Genomic DNA, 18,695 nt, shown 5'->3' with positions numbered 1-18,695 from the left:
AACTAAACATTTAACTTCCAAACTAAATATTTATTGTCCAAGCTAAAATTTTAATTTACAAACTAAAAAAAATGTATTTTCTAACTAAATATTAAACTCTGATCTAAATATTTAATTTGAAAGCTAAATATTTTGGTCCAATCTCCTAAATATTTAGTTTGCAAGTTAAATATTTAGATCATGATTAAATATTTAGTTAGAAAATAATTTTTGTATTTTGGAAATTAAATGTTTAGCTTAGATATTAAATTTTTAGTTTGCAAATTAAATTTTTAGTTTTGAAAATAAATATTTGGCTTGGAAGTTAAATATTTTATTTACACCTAAATATTTAGTTTACTAACTGTAAACTAAATATTTAACTTGCAAATTAAATATTTAGTTGGGAACTATGACATTTATAAATGTATGAATAGCATGGAGAAAATATGACTTTGGAAAAAAAAAAAATATATATATATATATATATTCTTATGAAAGGCTAAATAAACCAAAATATTGCTGTTAATTTTTGACTGTGTAACTTACAAATGACACCTCATAAATAATTCAGATTTTATGTCAGAGATTTTCTCCAAACAGCCTTGAAAAACACGAGTTCAACTAATCTTAAAGACCTCCTCTGACATGATGCAAAACAAAAGTATTTAGAAAAGTCTATAAAACCAAATAACTTTTGTCTTCACATTTCTTTTTCTGTCTTTCCTCCACAGTGTATCGCAGAGCAGAGTGAAATGTCAGACCCACTGGGAACATTGTATGTGTCAACATCCATCTCATGACGGGCCCTGCAGGGAACAGCCTCTTTTAGGCTGAGGCTGTGAGTGACATAATGCAGTTTGGCTTCTTGTGACCTGCAGGAATGAAGATTAACAGAGTCCAGGACTGTGTTTGCCTCTTCCACTCAGCCGAAGGGACAAACGTTTAGCTGCAAAGACCTGACAAGCTTATAAACCTCTTATTAACTCAGAAAAAACACATCTTTGCATTTCCAATTTAACGTCAATCATATTCAGTAAAATCAGTTAGCAAGTGACCTACCAAAGTAAATCATATTGTAGCAAAGATTGTTGTCTTAATTTCTATTAACGAGACAGCAAACTATAACTGTTTCTGTAAAACCACAAATCAAAGTGTAAATTTCAGTTAAACTACAGCTGAGCTGGAAGCACACTTCAAAATCAGAGACTTTATGAATAAGAGTGATCTCAGTTAACTGAATGCTATACAGTAGTCCCTCGCTACTTCGCGGTTCAACTTTCGCGGACTCGCTCTTTCGCGTTTTTTTTAAGTAAGATTGAACATGGGTAAAAAAGTTAAAAATATAAAAAATTGTACACGACACATGATTGTCAACTTTAATATTACTCACGTGACTGGGACTGTACAGGGTACCATACAGTAAAAAGTTAAAAAAATAAAATACTTTGGACAGGTGCCGCCATTTTTAATTTTCTTTCAATAAGCTGACACTGTATCACCACTCATAAGAACTACATTGTCCAGAAGCCAACAGTGCCCCACCCAGAAGACCCGTGTCCTTCTGCTGAAATACTAGAGGGAAAGTTTTGATCTGATTGGAAAAAGTTTGGTCCTCTACAGTGACTTCGGCGCCGAGTGGATGCAGAGAGCCGCAAGGAACCAGACCACAACCGAAACAGAACCAGACCCATCGGCAAACTAGAGAGCTGCTAGCTGGCCCACAAGGACTTCCGAGTGGGGACGCGCCGCTGTAGGTCCAGCGCTCCCTCCGGAGCCCACCGGGACTTTTTTCTTCTCTTTATCAGGCCGCTCAAACAAGGAGAGTGGTGGTGCAGAGATTAGAGAAGGTGGGTCTGTGATCGGAAGATCGCTGGATCAACTCCGGGTACCAACAACGTCAAAATGTGCCTCCACCCTCATTTGCCCCACTCTGGGCCCTTGAGCAAGGCCCTTAACCCCCTATCTGCTCCTCCGGGTGTCCTAGATAGCAGCTCTCTGCTCCACATAGAGGGCTGTGGTAGCTCAGTGTCTGTGGTTGCGTCAGGAAGGGCATCCGGTGTAAAAATAACTGACAAGTCTTTGTGCGACTTAGTTCGCTGTGGTGACCCCTGACAAAAAAATATATATATATATCAGGCCGCTCAATTGGACCACCAGTCCCGCACCAGCCAGCCGAAGGTCTGGCACCCCCACAAAATGCGCTTCAGCGCTCATGGGCTGCACAGAACCGGCAGGGTAGGTCCACCAAAACGGAACCAAGTTGGAGCAGAACCGAGCTACTGCTGTTCTGCAGAGCTGGTGAGTAAAATTTAGTAGCTACATATACAGTACTTTACATATGTTGTTAAAATGACGTAGGTTTACGAGTTTAGAACATTGAACAAGAGTGTGGAAAGGATTTCTAAAGCCTTAAAATTATATAAATACTAAAATAAATATAATGTCGCTACTTTGTGGATTTTCCCTTATTGCTGGGGGTCCGCAACGTAACCCCCGCAATAAACGAGGGACTACTGCTGTATTTCAATTCTATGGGAGCTCTAGAACAAGACACGAGGGTTGAATTATTTCATACTCAAGTTGTGTTGGTGCTGGCTTCAGAAGGTTCAAGTAAACAAATAGGTGCAAAGTTGTGCTATTTAGGACTTTTCATAGTTGGCTACATGTTCCTGTTCTAAGTTGGTCATTTTAAAAGTCTCTTTACTGAAGCTAACTTCAGGTGGTCATTTACAGAACTGCAGGTTTGCTTTAGCTTCTACTTTCAGCCAGTGATGTGGAAACGTGACTTAAATGCAAACGGTTATCTTCACATTTTTAGATCAATGCTGGTATGCTTTAAAATACAAAAACGTACGAAACTGCACAAATCCAAAGTGGTGATGGTCTGCAGCAACATTTCACACAAGTCTCTGTCACGACCGACACAGGTCTGAGTGTGTAGTGCACTTTCAATTTGAACAGAAGCTAATGTGCGTGGATGTGGCGGTGTGCATTTTACCTTGTGGTCATGTAGTCAGCTCGGTGGCCTACAGCAGGAAGGAAAAAGAGTCACATGAGGTTGGAGTTAGTTGGTTGGACATGCTAGGACCTGTTTTCCTGCGGTAAATTGTGCATATGGCTAGTGAAGCGTTTGAAGTCTGCCATCTGTCTACAGCTGCTGGCCCCTTGAGCAGCACAAAACCTATCCAAACACATCCACAATTGCACGTACGCACACACACATCTCCCTCCATTTCATACAATTACATTACAAAAAAAACCCTACAGGAAACAGTTGCATGTTAAAGCACCTTCACATGCAGACTAAATAATTACAGGACTTTATAGAGCTAAAAGGTTTGACAAGGAAAATAAAATTAAGCACAGAACAAGCACTAAAAATATTTTATAAACCTGCAGACCCTTCAAATGCAATGCCAGCTGGTCTCATGAGCAGAGAATAACCTGCCTCTAGTCTGACTCATACTGTACTTCAGCTCTTTGACTATAATAATAATGATTAAGGAGCTTGTGCGAGAAACAGCAGACATTTCTCGTTATTGTCAGCTTACGCCTTGATTACTCATTAAGTGGGCTACTTTCCGGAGACCACCAAGGTTACTATAATGACTGAGTTGCTAACTGAGATCCCACCAATGTAGAACAAGGAGAGTCCGCTGCAATGACCGCCACCCATCTAATACATGGCAGTCCATTAAATGGGGAGAAAATAATTTGCTAAAACGGATTATTCACAATCACCCCGCTCAGTTGGCTGGCTTAACTGGCAAAAACCCATCTACTATCAAATAAATTTCATAAGCAGAAAAAAGCAAATAATGAAAGGGTTTTCCAGAAAAAAAAAAAGCCTAAAGTATACAAGCTGGAATACAGAAAATAAGACAAAAAATAATAACCATTCATTTGTTTTGTATTAATACAGATAGAAGGGAAATAATGCAAATACAAAAACGCAAACAAGCAAGTTAGAGCTCTTAAAGCACAGTAAGTAAAGAGAGCTTACCGTCACCAAGTGTCTTCTTCAGCAAGTCGTGTTTGGCCTGCAGTTTGGAGATGAGATTACTGCCCTCCAGAAACTCACGGAATTTCTGTGGAGAATCGAGAGTAATTACACGGCGGCCCCGAGTGCCAGCTCTCAAGACAGCAATCAGTGATAAGGCAGCCAAGGGCAAAGGACGCACTGAAAGCCTTTTTAAAGCCCTTATCAGAGCATGTCCATCTTCCAACCGGACCAAGACAGTTGTTTGCTTTACAAAATGGAAATATTTAGGGAGAGTTAGCCCCCCCGCCAACTGATTAGGGATTTCACAAGGGCTTTAGTCGAAAGAGATCATTTAAATTAAAATAAAGATCTGACTTGTCTGATTACTTTGAGGACACAGTTAGAGGAAAGACATGCATTTCCCCTTTTTTTTACAAATACATATAAATCTGATATTTAGTGCAGGAATAAATTAAATAATTGAAGTCGTTCCACTTCATCTTTGTCTATTAAAGTTCTTTCTGGCACTCACCATGAAGTAAAACTGCTCTGTCTCCTGCTGGTTGGCTCTTCTTTTGGCGATGCTGGGCTTGCTGAGGTACGTCTCCGACACGGTGGACTTGACCGACTCTGTGGACCGGCTGTGGTGGAAACACTCGGACACGTCATAGTCCTCGATGGTCACCATGTCCTGGATGGTGGTCAAAGTGGCCTCTGATGTTTTTTTGACCTGTTGGAAGAGGAGGTGAAAGATTGGTCAGCGAAAAAAAGGCCCCTACTTAAAAGCCTAATGTCATGTCTTCACCATCACGATGTTGCCATCACGCACTTGTTTCATCCCCCTCAGTAAATCACACACTTTCCATCTCCTGACACTGAAAAATTCAGGTGCTTTCCGACAAGTCCTTGAAATTCCACAGGCTGTTGAACACGACTCCCAGCCAAAGCAATCAATTTGCATGCACTCAGAGGGGCCGGAGGTGAGCAGTGCTGGCTGGAGATGGTGCGTTCACTTGCTGGCTTTAAACCATTCATATCCATAACTGCCTCTACCCCGTCAATGCTGCTTCTCCATAAGCATAAAAATACAAGGACGGGGCCAAATGCTCCTGCCCAGCCTTTTGGACAGGATGTTCAACCTATACGAAAGCTCCAGGCTGTGGCTTCAACTTGGGGACAGAAAATTAGATCCGACTGTGTGAGGGTCGATTTTGGCGCCTGAGAGGTAATGGCATTGTTCAATACTTTGAAAAGAAATATAAAAAATAAAGAAATGTTTGAGCAAAGCAATGGGTGAACTCGAGAGTCACCCCAACAGCAAAGAAGAAATAAAACAGACAGTTCAGCAAAACTAAACTGTATCTCAGTTGTCAGTTTATTCAGAATGCATTACAATCTGCACTTCGGTCCAGCTAAATGGAACATGTTAAAGGGTCTAAATGAGGGGGAATAAGAATAACAATATGAACATGTGTTTATGTTGAGTGACAGCATGATTACAGGTGATTAGAAAGAGCCAGGGGTCGAGACTGTTCCTCTTTAACTTCAAACCATCAGAGTAATTCACTGACGTGCAATTGGCCAAATTACTAGTAAAACAGACTGGTTTAATGTGAGGCCTTTAATACAGAATAAAGTAATAACAACAGAAAGACAGGAAAAAAAAACAACAGAGATGGAGGGAATGATAAGTGTGAGTATGAGTCACTGGTGCAGAAAAGTTGCAGAGGAAATAAAACCCTGCTGATGAGGTAACAAGAACGTCCACCTTTCTGGAAAAATACAGCAAAATACTTATAAGTACTTGATGGAGAGATTCAGGTGTACAATTACCTGATATGACTCCTTGTTTTATAGGTTCTACAGATGGAGAACATTGAGAAAAATAATGTTCAGTCAGGTCATCTGGGCAATTACTTTTTTTTTCCCCCGAGATGTTTCGTCCTTCATCCAAAGGACTCCAACAATCCGAGGAGCCACAAACAAACTGATTCCTACAAGCAGCACACTCCCATAGTGGAAAAAACAAAAAACAGTTTGCTGGTGATAAGATGGTTTCTGGAGCCCACCCTCTCCCCCAGCAGCTCCTCTCTGAAGCAGTCATGCCAAAGTGGTTCAAAACATCAAAGTTCATGCTCAGTAGTCCAGGTAAAAAGTCCAACAATGTTCAGTCAGGTCATCTGGATGGTTTCTTTTTTGTTGTAGCTTTTTTTTTTTTGGCATGGCTGCCTCAGAGGAGTTGACGGGGGAGAGGACGGGCTCCAGAAACCATCTTATCACCAGCAAGCTGTTTTGTTTTGTTTTTTTCCACTATGGGAGTGTGCTGTTTGTGGGAATTAGTTTGTTTGAGGCTCCTCAGCCTGTTGAAGTCCTTTGGATGAAGGATGAAACGTCTCAGGAAAAAAAAAAAAGGTCCAGATGACCTGACTGAACATTGCTGGATTTGTACCTGGATTATAGAGCATGAATTTTGATACTGAGAAAAATAAATCTGGTCTTTGATTGAGGATTTTTTTATTATTATTATTATTTTTATTAACAAAATAACCTCAATTCAAAGGTAATTACTTCATTTCAATGGATAGCAAGTGGCCATCAGGGCACTAACGATCAGTCGATAGGCTGATGCTCCTCCTTTATCATGTGAACAGCTAGTTTTGGATGTCACCAGCAAACTGGTTGATCCACTATGAGATGGAGCTATTGATAAGACTGAGTTTATTGCAGCTCCGCAGACTGACAAAGTGCTTTGGATAAAAGATGAAACGTTTCAACAATTTTTAAAATTATTTTATTTATTATTATTTTATTTTTGAATCTGTCCAGAGGACCTGACTTAACTTTGTTAGATTTAATTTCAATGTTTTTAAGTTTATCTGATCTCCAATTAAAAAAAAAAAACAGTGGATTACTGATTTAAATACAGAAAACATCTTGTTTCTTTCAATCAGTTTTACTAGTGAGCCTTTCGTGTTTTTTTAAAGCGAATAAAGGGACTAAAACACAAGGAGAACTTGCTATGGAATCACTATGATGGATCACAGTGTTGACACACATGTTCAGACACACATGTTCAGACACACGGTGTGGATGTAGTTACTGTTATCCAGAGTAAACACACAGCACGGGTTGCATCATGATCTGATAGGATGCAAGAAAAATAGCTACAAATTTTACAACCCTAAAAGGTATATTTTCATAAAAAAATAAACTTTTTAAAGTGTTATGACACGTCCTTAGTGTAGATAATTTATTGTGAGACAGATGAGTCACTAGTTACACAATTTCCAAGTGTGTTTGGGATTCCTCTCCCCCTGGCAGCCTCATCCCGAGTGGATCCGCTGGAAGCAAGCGTTCCAGCTGTCATTTAAAGACAGGAGCCATGCATGCGAGAGAATCGCTTGCAGTGAAAAAGCTGCTGGGTTTATCCATTATTCAGCAGACGAATAGTTACCAGTGTACACTGCTGGGCTCAATTACAACGGACCTGTCGGAGAAACGCACTGCATATGCCCTTCAGACCCTGCAGCTGCACAACACACCCGAACAAAGACCCTCCGGTTGGGGATTAAGTTTATTTTTCCCACTCAGCTATTTCCAAGAGTTCAGTATTAATATTTCATCACTACTAGCATTAGTAGAGTTTAGGCCTGTCACGATAACCAATTTTTCTGGGCGATTAATTGTCTCAGAAATTACTGTGATAAACGATAATATTACTGGAAATGTAACAATAATTAGTAATTGTCTAATTTAATAAGAAATGTTGGTTAATTTTTGTGTGTAGTAAATTTTTTTGACCACTGGATGGCAATATAAAGTTGTTTGAAGCAAAGGATGGATAGTGAGGGAGCGAGCAGCGTGTCTCTAAGAAAAATGGGAGGGAGGCCCCTTGACGTGACATGGGCTGTCATGCGATTAATTGTGACAGTCCTAGTAGAGTTTATATCAACTAGAAGCCAAATTAAGATTTGCTCTGTCAAAAAAGCCTAAATATTTCTACTCAACACATTTGAAATTTGTGTGACTCCTATCGGTTGTAAGCATCAGTGAACAGCTATTTAAATATCCATCACATCTCAGAAGGCAGACTGCCGTCCAAACGCTTTCAACAGAGCCTGCACTGAGTGTGTAATCTGGTGAACATCAAACTAGGAGCACACACAGACAAGCTTTGATGTGCCTCCCTGATATCTATCTGGACAAAAAAAAAAAACCCTCCCTGTGATGGCATTAGATTGCCGGAGTTTGGTGTGAAGCATTTTAAGAAAACCATCTTGTTTATTTGCTTAGAAGATGAATGAAACCAGACACCACAAAGGAAAATGAGTCTGCCTGAGCTTTGGGTCATTCAGAGGCAAATGAGATTTAAATGGGAAACTAATTATGTCCTTGAAGACAAACTTTATTAATGAAAGAAGTGGACTGAAGTGTCTGGCAGTGAGACAAGCAGGGGGTTGTCCTCAAATCCACAAAAATAGTGAAACCCTTGCATTTCACACCCCCACCCACCAGCGGTGCACTTGTTCAGCACGATTTTCTTTGAGGATGCAGCTGCACGTTCTTCCAAAGCTCTGCCCTGTCACTTTTCCTGTCCAGATAAAGACAAACTCCTTTTGTCTTTCATACATTTGACAGCGGAGCTTGTAGATCGCTTTGAAAGTTCAGTTTTCAAGGATGTGTCTGGCACGCTGTGCGCAGGAAAATGGGCCATCTGGTGATCCTTACATGAAGCTTTGCTGCCCTCCAATTCTGACCCATCAGGAGGACATCCGCCTCAACAAAGCAGGCAGACAAGGACAAGCCTCCCTCACACACATACACACACACAAATACACAGGAGTGTTTTATATGTGCTTAGAAATACTGTGAACTCTGCAACTGTAATTACTGAGCTGAATTTTTTTTCACTCCTGAAGGCTAGAGTATAAAGTACTGGTAATGTCACCATCAAACTGGTTGACCCACTATGTGGGTGTGCTGCTTGTGGGACTGAGTTTGTTGTGGCTCCTCGGATTGACGAAGTCCTTTGGATGAAGGACGAAACGTCTCAACAAGAAAAGAAACCATCCAGGTGACCTGACTGAACATTGTTGGATTTTGTTACCTGGATTATTGAGTATGAACTTTGGTGTTTTGAACCACATCGGCAATGGCTGCCTCAGAGAATCGACGGGGGAGAGGGCGGGCTCCAGAAACCATCTTATCACCATCAAACTGGATGGCTCGCTATGTGAATGTGCTGCTTATGAGACTGAGTTTGTTGTGGCTCTTCGGACTGACAAAAGTCTTTTGGATGAAGGACGAAATGTCTCAACAAGAACAAAAAAAAAAAGAAACCGTCCAGATGACCTGACTCAACTTTGTGGGAAGTACCAGTAAGGTCACAAACCCACAACTTTAATGATAATGCAGATGCTTACTTAACTATAATGTCAAAAACAATAAAGTAGAAATGTGCTGTATGTTTTGTAAGTTAATATTTGTTAACTACTGAATTTGTTGTTAATTGTTGTAAGTGATCATGCACGTCCGATGCTACAACCGACTGACAGTTTTTGAACTCCAGCGTCCACATGTTGTTTTTTTCAGCTGAGGGCTCTGTGTACTCTGTATGCGGACGCCCATTTCAACAGATCTGTGAAAACTACCGCAGTAAACCCTTTCACACTGCACCATTAGATATACTTCAAGATAAACTTTTTATTTTAGATGTTGTGAGGAGTACTTTTGAAGCAGACTCAACATGAAATCAAGCTGCCTAACACGATGTGGGTCTCTGTTGTGAAGCCAAAACTTCTCTGACCCACTTAGACACAGGCTCAGGAAAACCTCTGGTAATGTGTTATGAAACCAGACACTTAGATGTTAGCAGCAGACCCATCAACACCTTAAACTTACGCTCCTTAAACTATTCCTGAACCACTTCTGCCATTTGCCAGAGTGCTGTATATAGCAGGAAGAGCACTGGCATCCAGAAGACCACTGTCATGAAGGAGTCTATTTGGTCAGCAAAAATACTGAGATGAGTGAAGCCTGTCGAAGTGATACACACACAAATGGAAACAGTTTGTCTGCAGAGAACAGCCCTAGAGGAAAATCACACATTCTACCTAACTTCCTTAGTGCATCCTGTTGCCATCTCTTCTCTTTAAAAAGAATACACAAATAAATAATAAAAAAAAAAAAAGTGCATCTTTCTTGAACCACTTTTGATCGTTACTCTAACAATCAACACAGACTGTCCCATGTGACCATCTTGCTGAGTTCTGCTGCATCAAATGTCAAATCAAAGAACCCCCCCCCTAACTTGTCGTCTGCACCTGATTGGTGCAAAATGTAACAAGATGATCAGTGTTTAAAATGTTGCTGTTGATTGGTGTATAATTGAAAATTACTGTTGATCCTACATGGCAGACTTCATCGTCACTGATTATTCCGACGCAGCTTTAAATTGCATTAAACACAGCTGCTGCTTCACATTAAGAGTTTTTAACTGTTGAAGCTAAATCCAACATTTTTCAGTCAGGTCATCTGGACAGTTTCTTTTTTTATTATTATTTTGTGCTGAAACGTTTCGCCTTCGATCCGGAAGGCTTCATCAGTCAAGGAAACACACAACAAAACTGATTCTTCCCCCAACAGCTTACTCCAAAGAGGAACAAACCAGTTCTGCTTGTGATAAGATGGTGTCTTTGGTACGCCCCTCCTCCATCGCCGGCCCTCTTCCTTGTTGACAGTCTTGTCAAACTGGTTAAAAACAACAAAGTCCATGCTCAATAATCCAGGTATAAAATCCGGCAATGGAGGAGGGGGCGTACCAAAGAGACCATCTTATCACAAGCAAAACTGGTTTGTTCCACTTTGGAGTAAGCTGTTGGGGGAAGAATCATTTTTGTTGTGTGTTTCATGGACTGATGAAGCCTTCCGGACCGAAGGCGAAACGTTTCAGCACAAAAAAAAAGAAACTGTCCAGATGACCTGACTGAAAAATGTTGGATTGTGTACCTGGATTATTGAGCATGGACTTTGTTGTTGAAGCTAAATGTATTTGTCACTGCGGTTTATATTCTACATAATTCATGCTGCACTTTTTATCAATAGTGCATTTGTAACAGTATTTTTTTTTATTATGTAGTTTAATTACATAATAACAAACCACATATCTATATTTTATTCAAGGTAACTCCTGTTATTCTGCATAAGATATGTCTAAATACTGCCACGAGTCAGTCTTTACCACCCACAGGTGCTTGCTCGTCTCAGATGTGACAGTTTTATTTGAGATTTTCAAGAAAGGTGAGTGACATGTTTCTGTGTCTTTGTGGAAAGATTAAAGAAAGCCAAATGTGCAGAAAAACATCAGATGCCAGTGAAAGCTCACAGAGGAAGCAGGTCTGACGTGACATAAATAATAAAATTTTTTAAAAAAGATGGATGTGAGAACAAACTGTGAAACCGACAGTCGATGCTTTTCTTTCTTTTTTTAACGACAAATGTCAAGTTACTTTAGCACGTTGCAAATGCTCTATCCTTTTTATTTATTTTTTTACTTTAAATATGCACTCTTAATGTTAGACAGAGCATCATGCTTAGTACAAATAAAAACAGGGCTTAGTTCTAGCAGTGGGAGCAAAACACTGAAGAAAAATATGTCAAGCTTCATGAATTCACAGCAACTACTTTCTTTACACCTTGCAGCAGAAATGCTAAACTTCCAGTCAACAAAACTGGAGGCGAAGATGTCGGGTTTAACAGATCTAAACACTCTGCACTACGAATATCTGGATGATTGTTGTACAGAAAAAGTTTTACCTCCTCGTTTTCAATCTTTAGAGTAGCCAAGCGAGACTGCAGCTGCTGGAACCTCAGCATGAGCTCCCCATTTACTGGTGGCTGTAAAGAGACCTGACTCACCTAAAACAAAAAATAAAACATTTGTTAAAACACAGATAAGCTGAATCAGGCATCTGAATTCTTCTTACATTGCAGAGCAAACTTCTGCAAACTAAAGTCAGGCAGACATGAGATCAGCACAATGGCAGTCGGCTAATAAAACTCCCAACACATGTTGAGCTACTTGACTGCAGGGGAAGAAAAATTAAAAAAATGCGCATAATTTGTCAGTTCTGTGGCTCGTAAAATCTGATTGGCAGCCTAGCTGCAATAAAACGCTGAACATTTAATAGCTGACCTCATTTTGTTGTGTCTGAAACTTTTTTCTTTAAATTTGAACGAGCACTTTTCCAGAGGAATTGTAACAAAAAAAAAAACATTGTTTTCTACAGAACCGTGAAACCTAATTGTTACAAGATCACTGTTGCTTCACTACGTACTTCGTCTCCCATGTGAGATTGGAAATCAAATTTTGCTGGAGGGCAGAAGGCCGTGGGGTACATCTCCATAAACCTCTGTCGGTCGTTTCGAGGGTCCAGACTGTCCACCGCGTTCTCGATGATATCGAGACCCTCGTGACGCGACGTTTCCAGGTTGTACTCTGCTGATAGGTAGGTCCGCAGAGACCGATTCAGACTTGCATGGTATCCCAAATCACAGCACTGAAGAAAAAAGAAAACTGCTTCAGATGGGTTGTTTTGTGTCATCCAGGACAGGGGTCTGCAACCTGCGGCTCTGGAGCCACATGTGGCTCTTTAGTCCCTCTGCAGCGGCTCTTTCAAGCTTTGAACAAAAATAATAAAACTGAATTTTATAGGATGTTATACCCACAACAACAAATGACTACTTTTAGCAGTTTTCCTGTCATTTCCTTTGCAATTATGTATTTTTTTTTCTTCTTTCGGCTGCTCCCTGCGTTAAGGGTCGCCTCAGCAAACTAAGTCACATGAAGACGTGGCAGTTATTTTTACGTCGAATGTCCTTCCTGAAGCAACCACAGACACTGAGCTACCACAGCCCTCTGTGTGGAGCAGAGAGCTGCTATCTAGGACACCCGGAGGAGCAGATGGTGGGGGTTAAGGGCCTTGATCAAGGGCCCAGAGTGGGACGAATGAGGGTGGGGGCAGGTGTGGGTGCTTCACCTACCCCACCCACATTTTTGATGTCGGTACCGGGGCTTGAACCGGCGATCTTCCGATCACAGGCCCAACTTCTCTAACCTCTGCGCCACCACTCCCCTCTTTGCAATTATGTAGATACTAGTACTAATATATGAGTACACTATATTCACTTTAACTTTATGCTTTATTCAAATCAAAATAGTCCATGCTCAATAATCCAGGTTTACAATCCAACAATTTTCAGTCAGGTCATCTGGACAGTTTCTTTTTTTTTAATGCTTTTATTACTTCAAAGTAGGATACTCAATTGCTCCACAATGAAAAAAATAAAATAAAATCACATATGCCTGCATAGTTCATTGTTTTAGTTTTGTTTAAATGGCAAAAATAATATATATATATATATTTTTCTTTACAATAATCCAGTCTTCTGTGATGGACTTGTGACTTGTTCAGGGTGTCCCCTGCCCCTTCCTGCACATAGACTGCTGGATATGGGCACCAGTGACCCATAAAGGAAGAAGCGGGTAAAGATAAAGGATGGATGGATGGAATCCAGTCTTTTCTTTTGTCTCAAAATGTAAAAATATCAATAAATGTTAACAATCACTGGATGTTTTTCATTTTATAATTTCACCTACTGGCCAGACAAGCCTCCTCCAATAAACTTAAAGTGGCCCATGGGCCACCAGTTGATAATGACAATTGTAGCAGGTTTTGTGGCTCTGGACACATTTAATTTAATGATGGAAAGGGCAGAAATGGTTCTTTTTGATCGTGAAGGTTGCAGACCCCTGATCTAGAACACCCAAAATGACAAAGAAGAATTATACAAAGAAAGACTGACAATTCAAATATTATAATACAAAAAAATAAAAAATAAACCTAAGAACATCAATCTAAATTGCTGTTTAATGCCGTTTATAGGAGCAGAATGACATAAATGACAATGAATGCAATCTTTGCTATAATTGATGTTCTACACTGCAAGCATACAGATAAATTTTAACTTTGTTAATTCAAGTCAACAAAATAATAATAGTTCTGTATGAAAAATAATAAACATTTTAGCAACTACTACAAGCCTTCTAATATGGATTAAATGTTGTCTCTACAGTATTTTTCACCTTGAAACAAAGAAAATAGGACATTTTTGGAATCAGTTTTTTTACTGGAACAGCTCTCCATATAATTTAGAATGGGGGCATTTTTTTTTATTTTTTACCAGAACCTTCCTCATAACAAAAGTAGTCAATGGAAAAAGCAAATAAATAAACAAACTTATGTTTATGCGGTTAGATTATTTTACTTGTTTGTTAATATCTACCCAAGATCCATGGCTAAAAACAAGCTTTGGCTTGATCTTCATGGAAGACAGGGATTTATTTCAAAGCTTTCTAAGCCTGCAGTATTGCATAAATTTCACTTTTCTGGGTCTAAAGCAGATTTTTAGCAAAGAAATTTTTTATCTTCATCCTAGAAAAAACAAACAACAACCCTCCAACACAAATTCAGACACTAAGAGTGTGATTTGAAGGCAAAAACAGCTAAAATTAAGGTACTGGAACGGTTCTGGTCCACTGTCCTGCTTGTATACTTTGTTTGTGGCTATAAAAAAAGTTGTTTCACTAATGTAGACGTGTGCGAGTGTGCTCACACAGAGTGCATCCCACACTGTATCACCCCCAACACACACACGCACCCTGGTGAGATGTGAAGGCTTGTGAGCTAAGCAGGGAGAGGGGTAATTTCAGCACACAGCATGTTGTCATAAAGAAGCGGTGTCTCTCTTCAGTCCTGTTTGGAATATAAAATCTCAGAACTTCAGCTCAAACCTCACCCTGCTCCTTTTTCCTCAGAAAGTAACATAGTGGCTCTGAAAAATATTCAAAACCCCGGTGAGGCAGATCATAAATAAGTCATGTTTATCTGCGTGATGGCCTGAAAAAGGCAAAGCAATCTGCTTGTAAAGCTCCGAAGAAACACAGGATGCTGTTTTAAACTAATCATTTGCTGAAAATTACATTAAACAGAACCAAAGTCTGAGCTGATTTTGTTCTGCATTTGGATGATCTGAAGTGTGCCAAAAACAAAACAACAACAAGCTTTTAAACAAACCAAGATGTTAAGACATCTGCTTGCTGATTATGACGAGAACTTTAATCTAAAAGACAGTGAAAACGCCACTTAATGTTTTTTCTACACAAAGAAAAACAATCAAATGAAGGACTGTGCTTCCGTTTTCTCATAAAACTGCTGCTGTCATACTCACGTCAATCAGGTCTGACAAGTCATGGATGTAGTATTTAAAAACGGATGCATTTGTTGCCTCCAGTGTCAGCAGGTACTCGTTTCGGGCTTTGATGGACTTCAGCTTGTTCTCAGAGTACTTGGCTTGGCGCTGACAAGACAAATGGGGCAGAAATGAGTGAGAAATACTAAATTTAACTAGAAAAATTGCAATGCTTATTCCTGAAGAACTTGCTGAAAAACAGCTGAAATTAGCTAAAACATGCTGAAATGTCGCTGAAATGGAAAAACAAGCCAAAGTTAGCAGAAGAAAGGAGAAAGAACACATATTTGCTGAATTAGAGTTAAATAGGCAGAAATGAGCACACAAAATTAGGAAATTAGTTAAAAAAGCTGAAATTAGCAGAAAAAAAATAGCTGAAAGTTAACTTAAAAAGCAGAAATAAGCCTAAAGTACCAGAAGGAAGTGGAAAGATATGATATGAGCTCAAAAAATATGGAATTAGCTGAAAAAGCTAAATTTAGCACAAAACAGCTAAAAAGTAGCTTAACTAGGAGAAGAAGCTGAAACTAGCTGAAAAAAGCTGAAAGGAGCATAATCTGAAATTAGCAGAATGAAGTTAATTAGGCTGAAAGTAGCAGAAATTACCACAAAAAAACTTGAATTTATTTGAAAACTGATGACATTAGCCAAAAATGCTAACAAGTTAACTGAAAAGGCAGAACAAGCTTAAATTATTTAGGTGAAGAAAGCAGAAAGAACACATGCTTGCTCAATTAGGCTGAAAGAAACAAAAATGAGCACAAAAAAGTGGAAATCATCCGAATAAAGCTAAAATTAGCAACAAAAAACAGCTATATAGTAGCTGAAATAGTAACAAAAGCTGAAACTTGCAGAAATAAACTGAAAGGAGCAAAAGCTGAAATTAGTAGAAAGAAGTTATAAGAAGCACACAAATGTAGTTAGCAAAAGTAATCTGAAAGGTGCTCAAAACAGCTGAATAAACAGTTGAAATTAGCTGAAAGTAGCTGAAAAAAGTTTAAACTTGCACAAGAAAGAAGCTGAACCAGAACAAAATGTGAAAGGAGCAATAAAAGGTTGTAAACAGATCTAAAGATTTGAAGGATGTAAAATGAGCTCAATTCAATTTCTGTGAGGAAAAAAATGGCAGAAAGGGCTAAATATTCCAAAAAGTTAAAGACGCACCAACGGCAAAAGCCATAGCAGGATTGTCCTGAAAGAGCCGAACGTTTTGATTTATGAACTGCTGAAATAACCAGAAAACTGCGGGACGAGAATCGCGCTGAAAAACGTACGGAAGAAAAATGGATGACAATAGTGTGAATGCTTCATAAACATTCACACAATAATGACAAGTGAACAGCTAGATGGCAAATCAAGACTCGCACCACACACTCAAATGTTTAATAAAAACAGTCAAATATATTTTAAAACGGCCTCTGTTTTAAGCTTCTGCTATGATGCCTCAGTCTGAGCCAATGTCGTCATCCAACACCAGACAATCATGAGGCTGTTCGTCACTGACTGACCAATGGACTCTGACTCATCATCAGTCATTTCTTAGCAATGCTGCGTGCATTCTTGGAAAAGTTGTGTAAAACACACAATTCCATCAGTTTTCAGTCATTTTACACAGATGCTTAACAACTTACAGGCCTGTTCTGGGAGTAAAACATCAGCCAGATTTGTTTGGCCGTGAAAATGCTTACAGTGTTTACCTTTACACACGTCTGGGAGACTTTAGAGACAAAAAAATGGACTGCTGCCAAAAACGCACAGGTTTTCTATCACTGTATGAAGTAATAAAGATGAGAGCAATTACAAGACGTTTTCTTGTTTTGAAACTACTTTAAGATTGCGGACGGGAAGTGGGTTTTCAAACTTTAAGTCTAGTTAAATAGGGAAATTCAAAGAATTCTTGTCACTGGCGGGGCTGTTTTATTGTAATTCTAATATTCTGTTTCATAATGGTGCTTTTGCAGATGGTGTGCTTTATTCAACCCAAAATGTACAGCTCAACACAGCAGCCTGTCATTTTTCTGTCATCGTGTTTTACTTTGAAAGAAGTAGAAACTATGGTTATGGGTGAGCTTACATTTTTGCTTAAAATGCTCATCCCTATTTAAAGTGGAAAAGAAAAGTGAATGAGTTACTGGATATGTTTTATTTAAATGCTACAAACTTGAGCAACACTGGGGTATGAAGCTTGTGAAAACCGTTCTACCTTCTCCTTTATCTTCTCAATCTTCCTCTCCATCCGTATGCTGAACACAGGGTCCCCCCGGCCAATCTGTTTCTCCTCCTGCTTCTCAGCTTCCTTCAGCTTGCTCTCAGCATTGATGCTCTCCGAGTGGTACATGTGGTAGGTCTTCATCACCTGAAGGTACACAGAAGTTGCATGGATTAAAATCTTTAATGCCTCTAATAATCTGCACTGGTGCAGACAGAAAAGGGCCCCACCGTCAAACTGTGCATTCTGATTGAAATAAATTAAGCGTGCCAGTCAGTATTTGTGGGGTCGAAAGTCAGAATAATCCATTCCAGCAGTTATAAGCTACAATTAAAGCTCACATATTTCAACCAGAACATTCATCATGCATCGATTCAACTCATCTCGTATCCGCCTCTCCGTAAAACTCTTGCGAGGACAGATTCTCTCCAGATTTACTATACGAGGTGCTCAAATAGCCCCAAGAATCACAAATCACAGCAGCTGAACCAAACATTCAGCATTTAATGCAAAAGATGGTAGAAAAATAAATAAATAAAAATAATAATAAATTGCTCTTTGGTTTTAAATGTGTCTTGTAGGACAAGGTGATCACATGTTTTAAGGCTTTTATATTGCAATTTAGCCTTTGTCCTTAAAGGTCAAAACAAACAAGTGGTGTGCCGATGTCCCTCGACGCTGAAGGATTTAAACAGTGAATGTTTGTAGTTTTCATGATGAGTGTTTTTCTGGACTGGAACTGAACAGGGAATGCAAGTAAACAAAGTTTTTGGTGCAAGATTTGCAAGTAGGTAGGAGTTACACTGTGTATAAGAACAGAGGTGAGTTTTTGTTTTTTGTTTGTCCTAGGCAGCAAAGAGTGACAGATCCTGGGGAGTGGAGGGAGCAATTTTAACCAGCACCAGGTGTAATGGTGGAGCCAGAGGGTGGCCAGTGGGGACCTTGGCCACCATAGATTAATCTTTGCCACCCCATTCATTTGATGAAACTATAGTTTTAAGCAATATAAAAAACTAGAAAGCATAGTTTCCTAAAATGTTAGGGGTGGTCGGTTTACGTAATGGTATATATGATGGTGGCCATTTTGTTTTTTGACTTGGCAACCCAATATTTAATGGTGACCTTTCTTATGCCTCGATGCAGCAACACACCAATGGAAGTCAGCATGGTTGTTTTTCAAGTTATTCAGCTCACAAGGTTAACATATATATA

General features: G+C 39.4%; 1 protein-coding gene across 1 annotated transcript in view; it reads right to left on the bottom strand.

Annotated features, from left to right (window-relative positions):
* The window catches only part of srgap1a (SLIT-ROBO Rho GTPase activating protein 1a), a 102,300-nt gene that overhangs the window by 25,043 nt on the left and 58,562 nt on the right, over nucleotides 1-18,695 (bottom strand). The window contains exons 5-11 of the mRNA XM_037683439.1: nucleotides 17,478-17,630; nucleotides 15,254-15,382; nucleotides 12,301-12,522; nucleotides 11,780-11,881; nucleotides 4,497-4,694; nucleotides 3,986-4,070; nucleotides 2,981-3,008 (exon numbers count right to left, since the gene is read on the bottom strand). Coding sequence (XP_037539367.1) covers nucleotides 2,981-3,008; nucleotides 3,986-4,070; nucleotides 4,497-4,694; nucleotides 11,780-11,881; nucleotides 12,301-12,522; nucleotides 15,254-15,382; nucleotides 17,478-17,630 — 917 coding nt within the window. The remainder of the gene's footprint in view (nucleotides 1-2,980; nucleotides 3,009-3,985; nucleotides 4,071-4,496; nucleotides 4,695-11,779; nucleotides 11,882-12,300; nucleotides 12,523-15,253; nucleotides 15,383-17,477; nucleotides 17,631-18,695) is intronic.

This window comes from Nematolebias whitei, chromosome 10 (assembly GCF_014905685.2).
Source record: "Nematolebias whitei isolate Nwh7 chromosome 10, NemWhi1, whole genome shotgun sequence".
NCBI lineage: Eukaryota > Metazoa > Chordata > Actinopteri > Cyprinodontiformes > Rivulidae > Nematolebias > Nematolebias whitei.
This window is presented reverse-complemented; position numbering and strand designations above follow the sequence as displayed.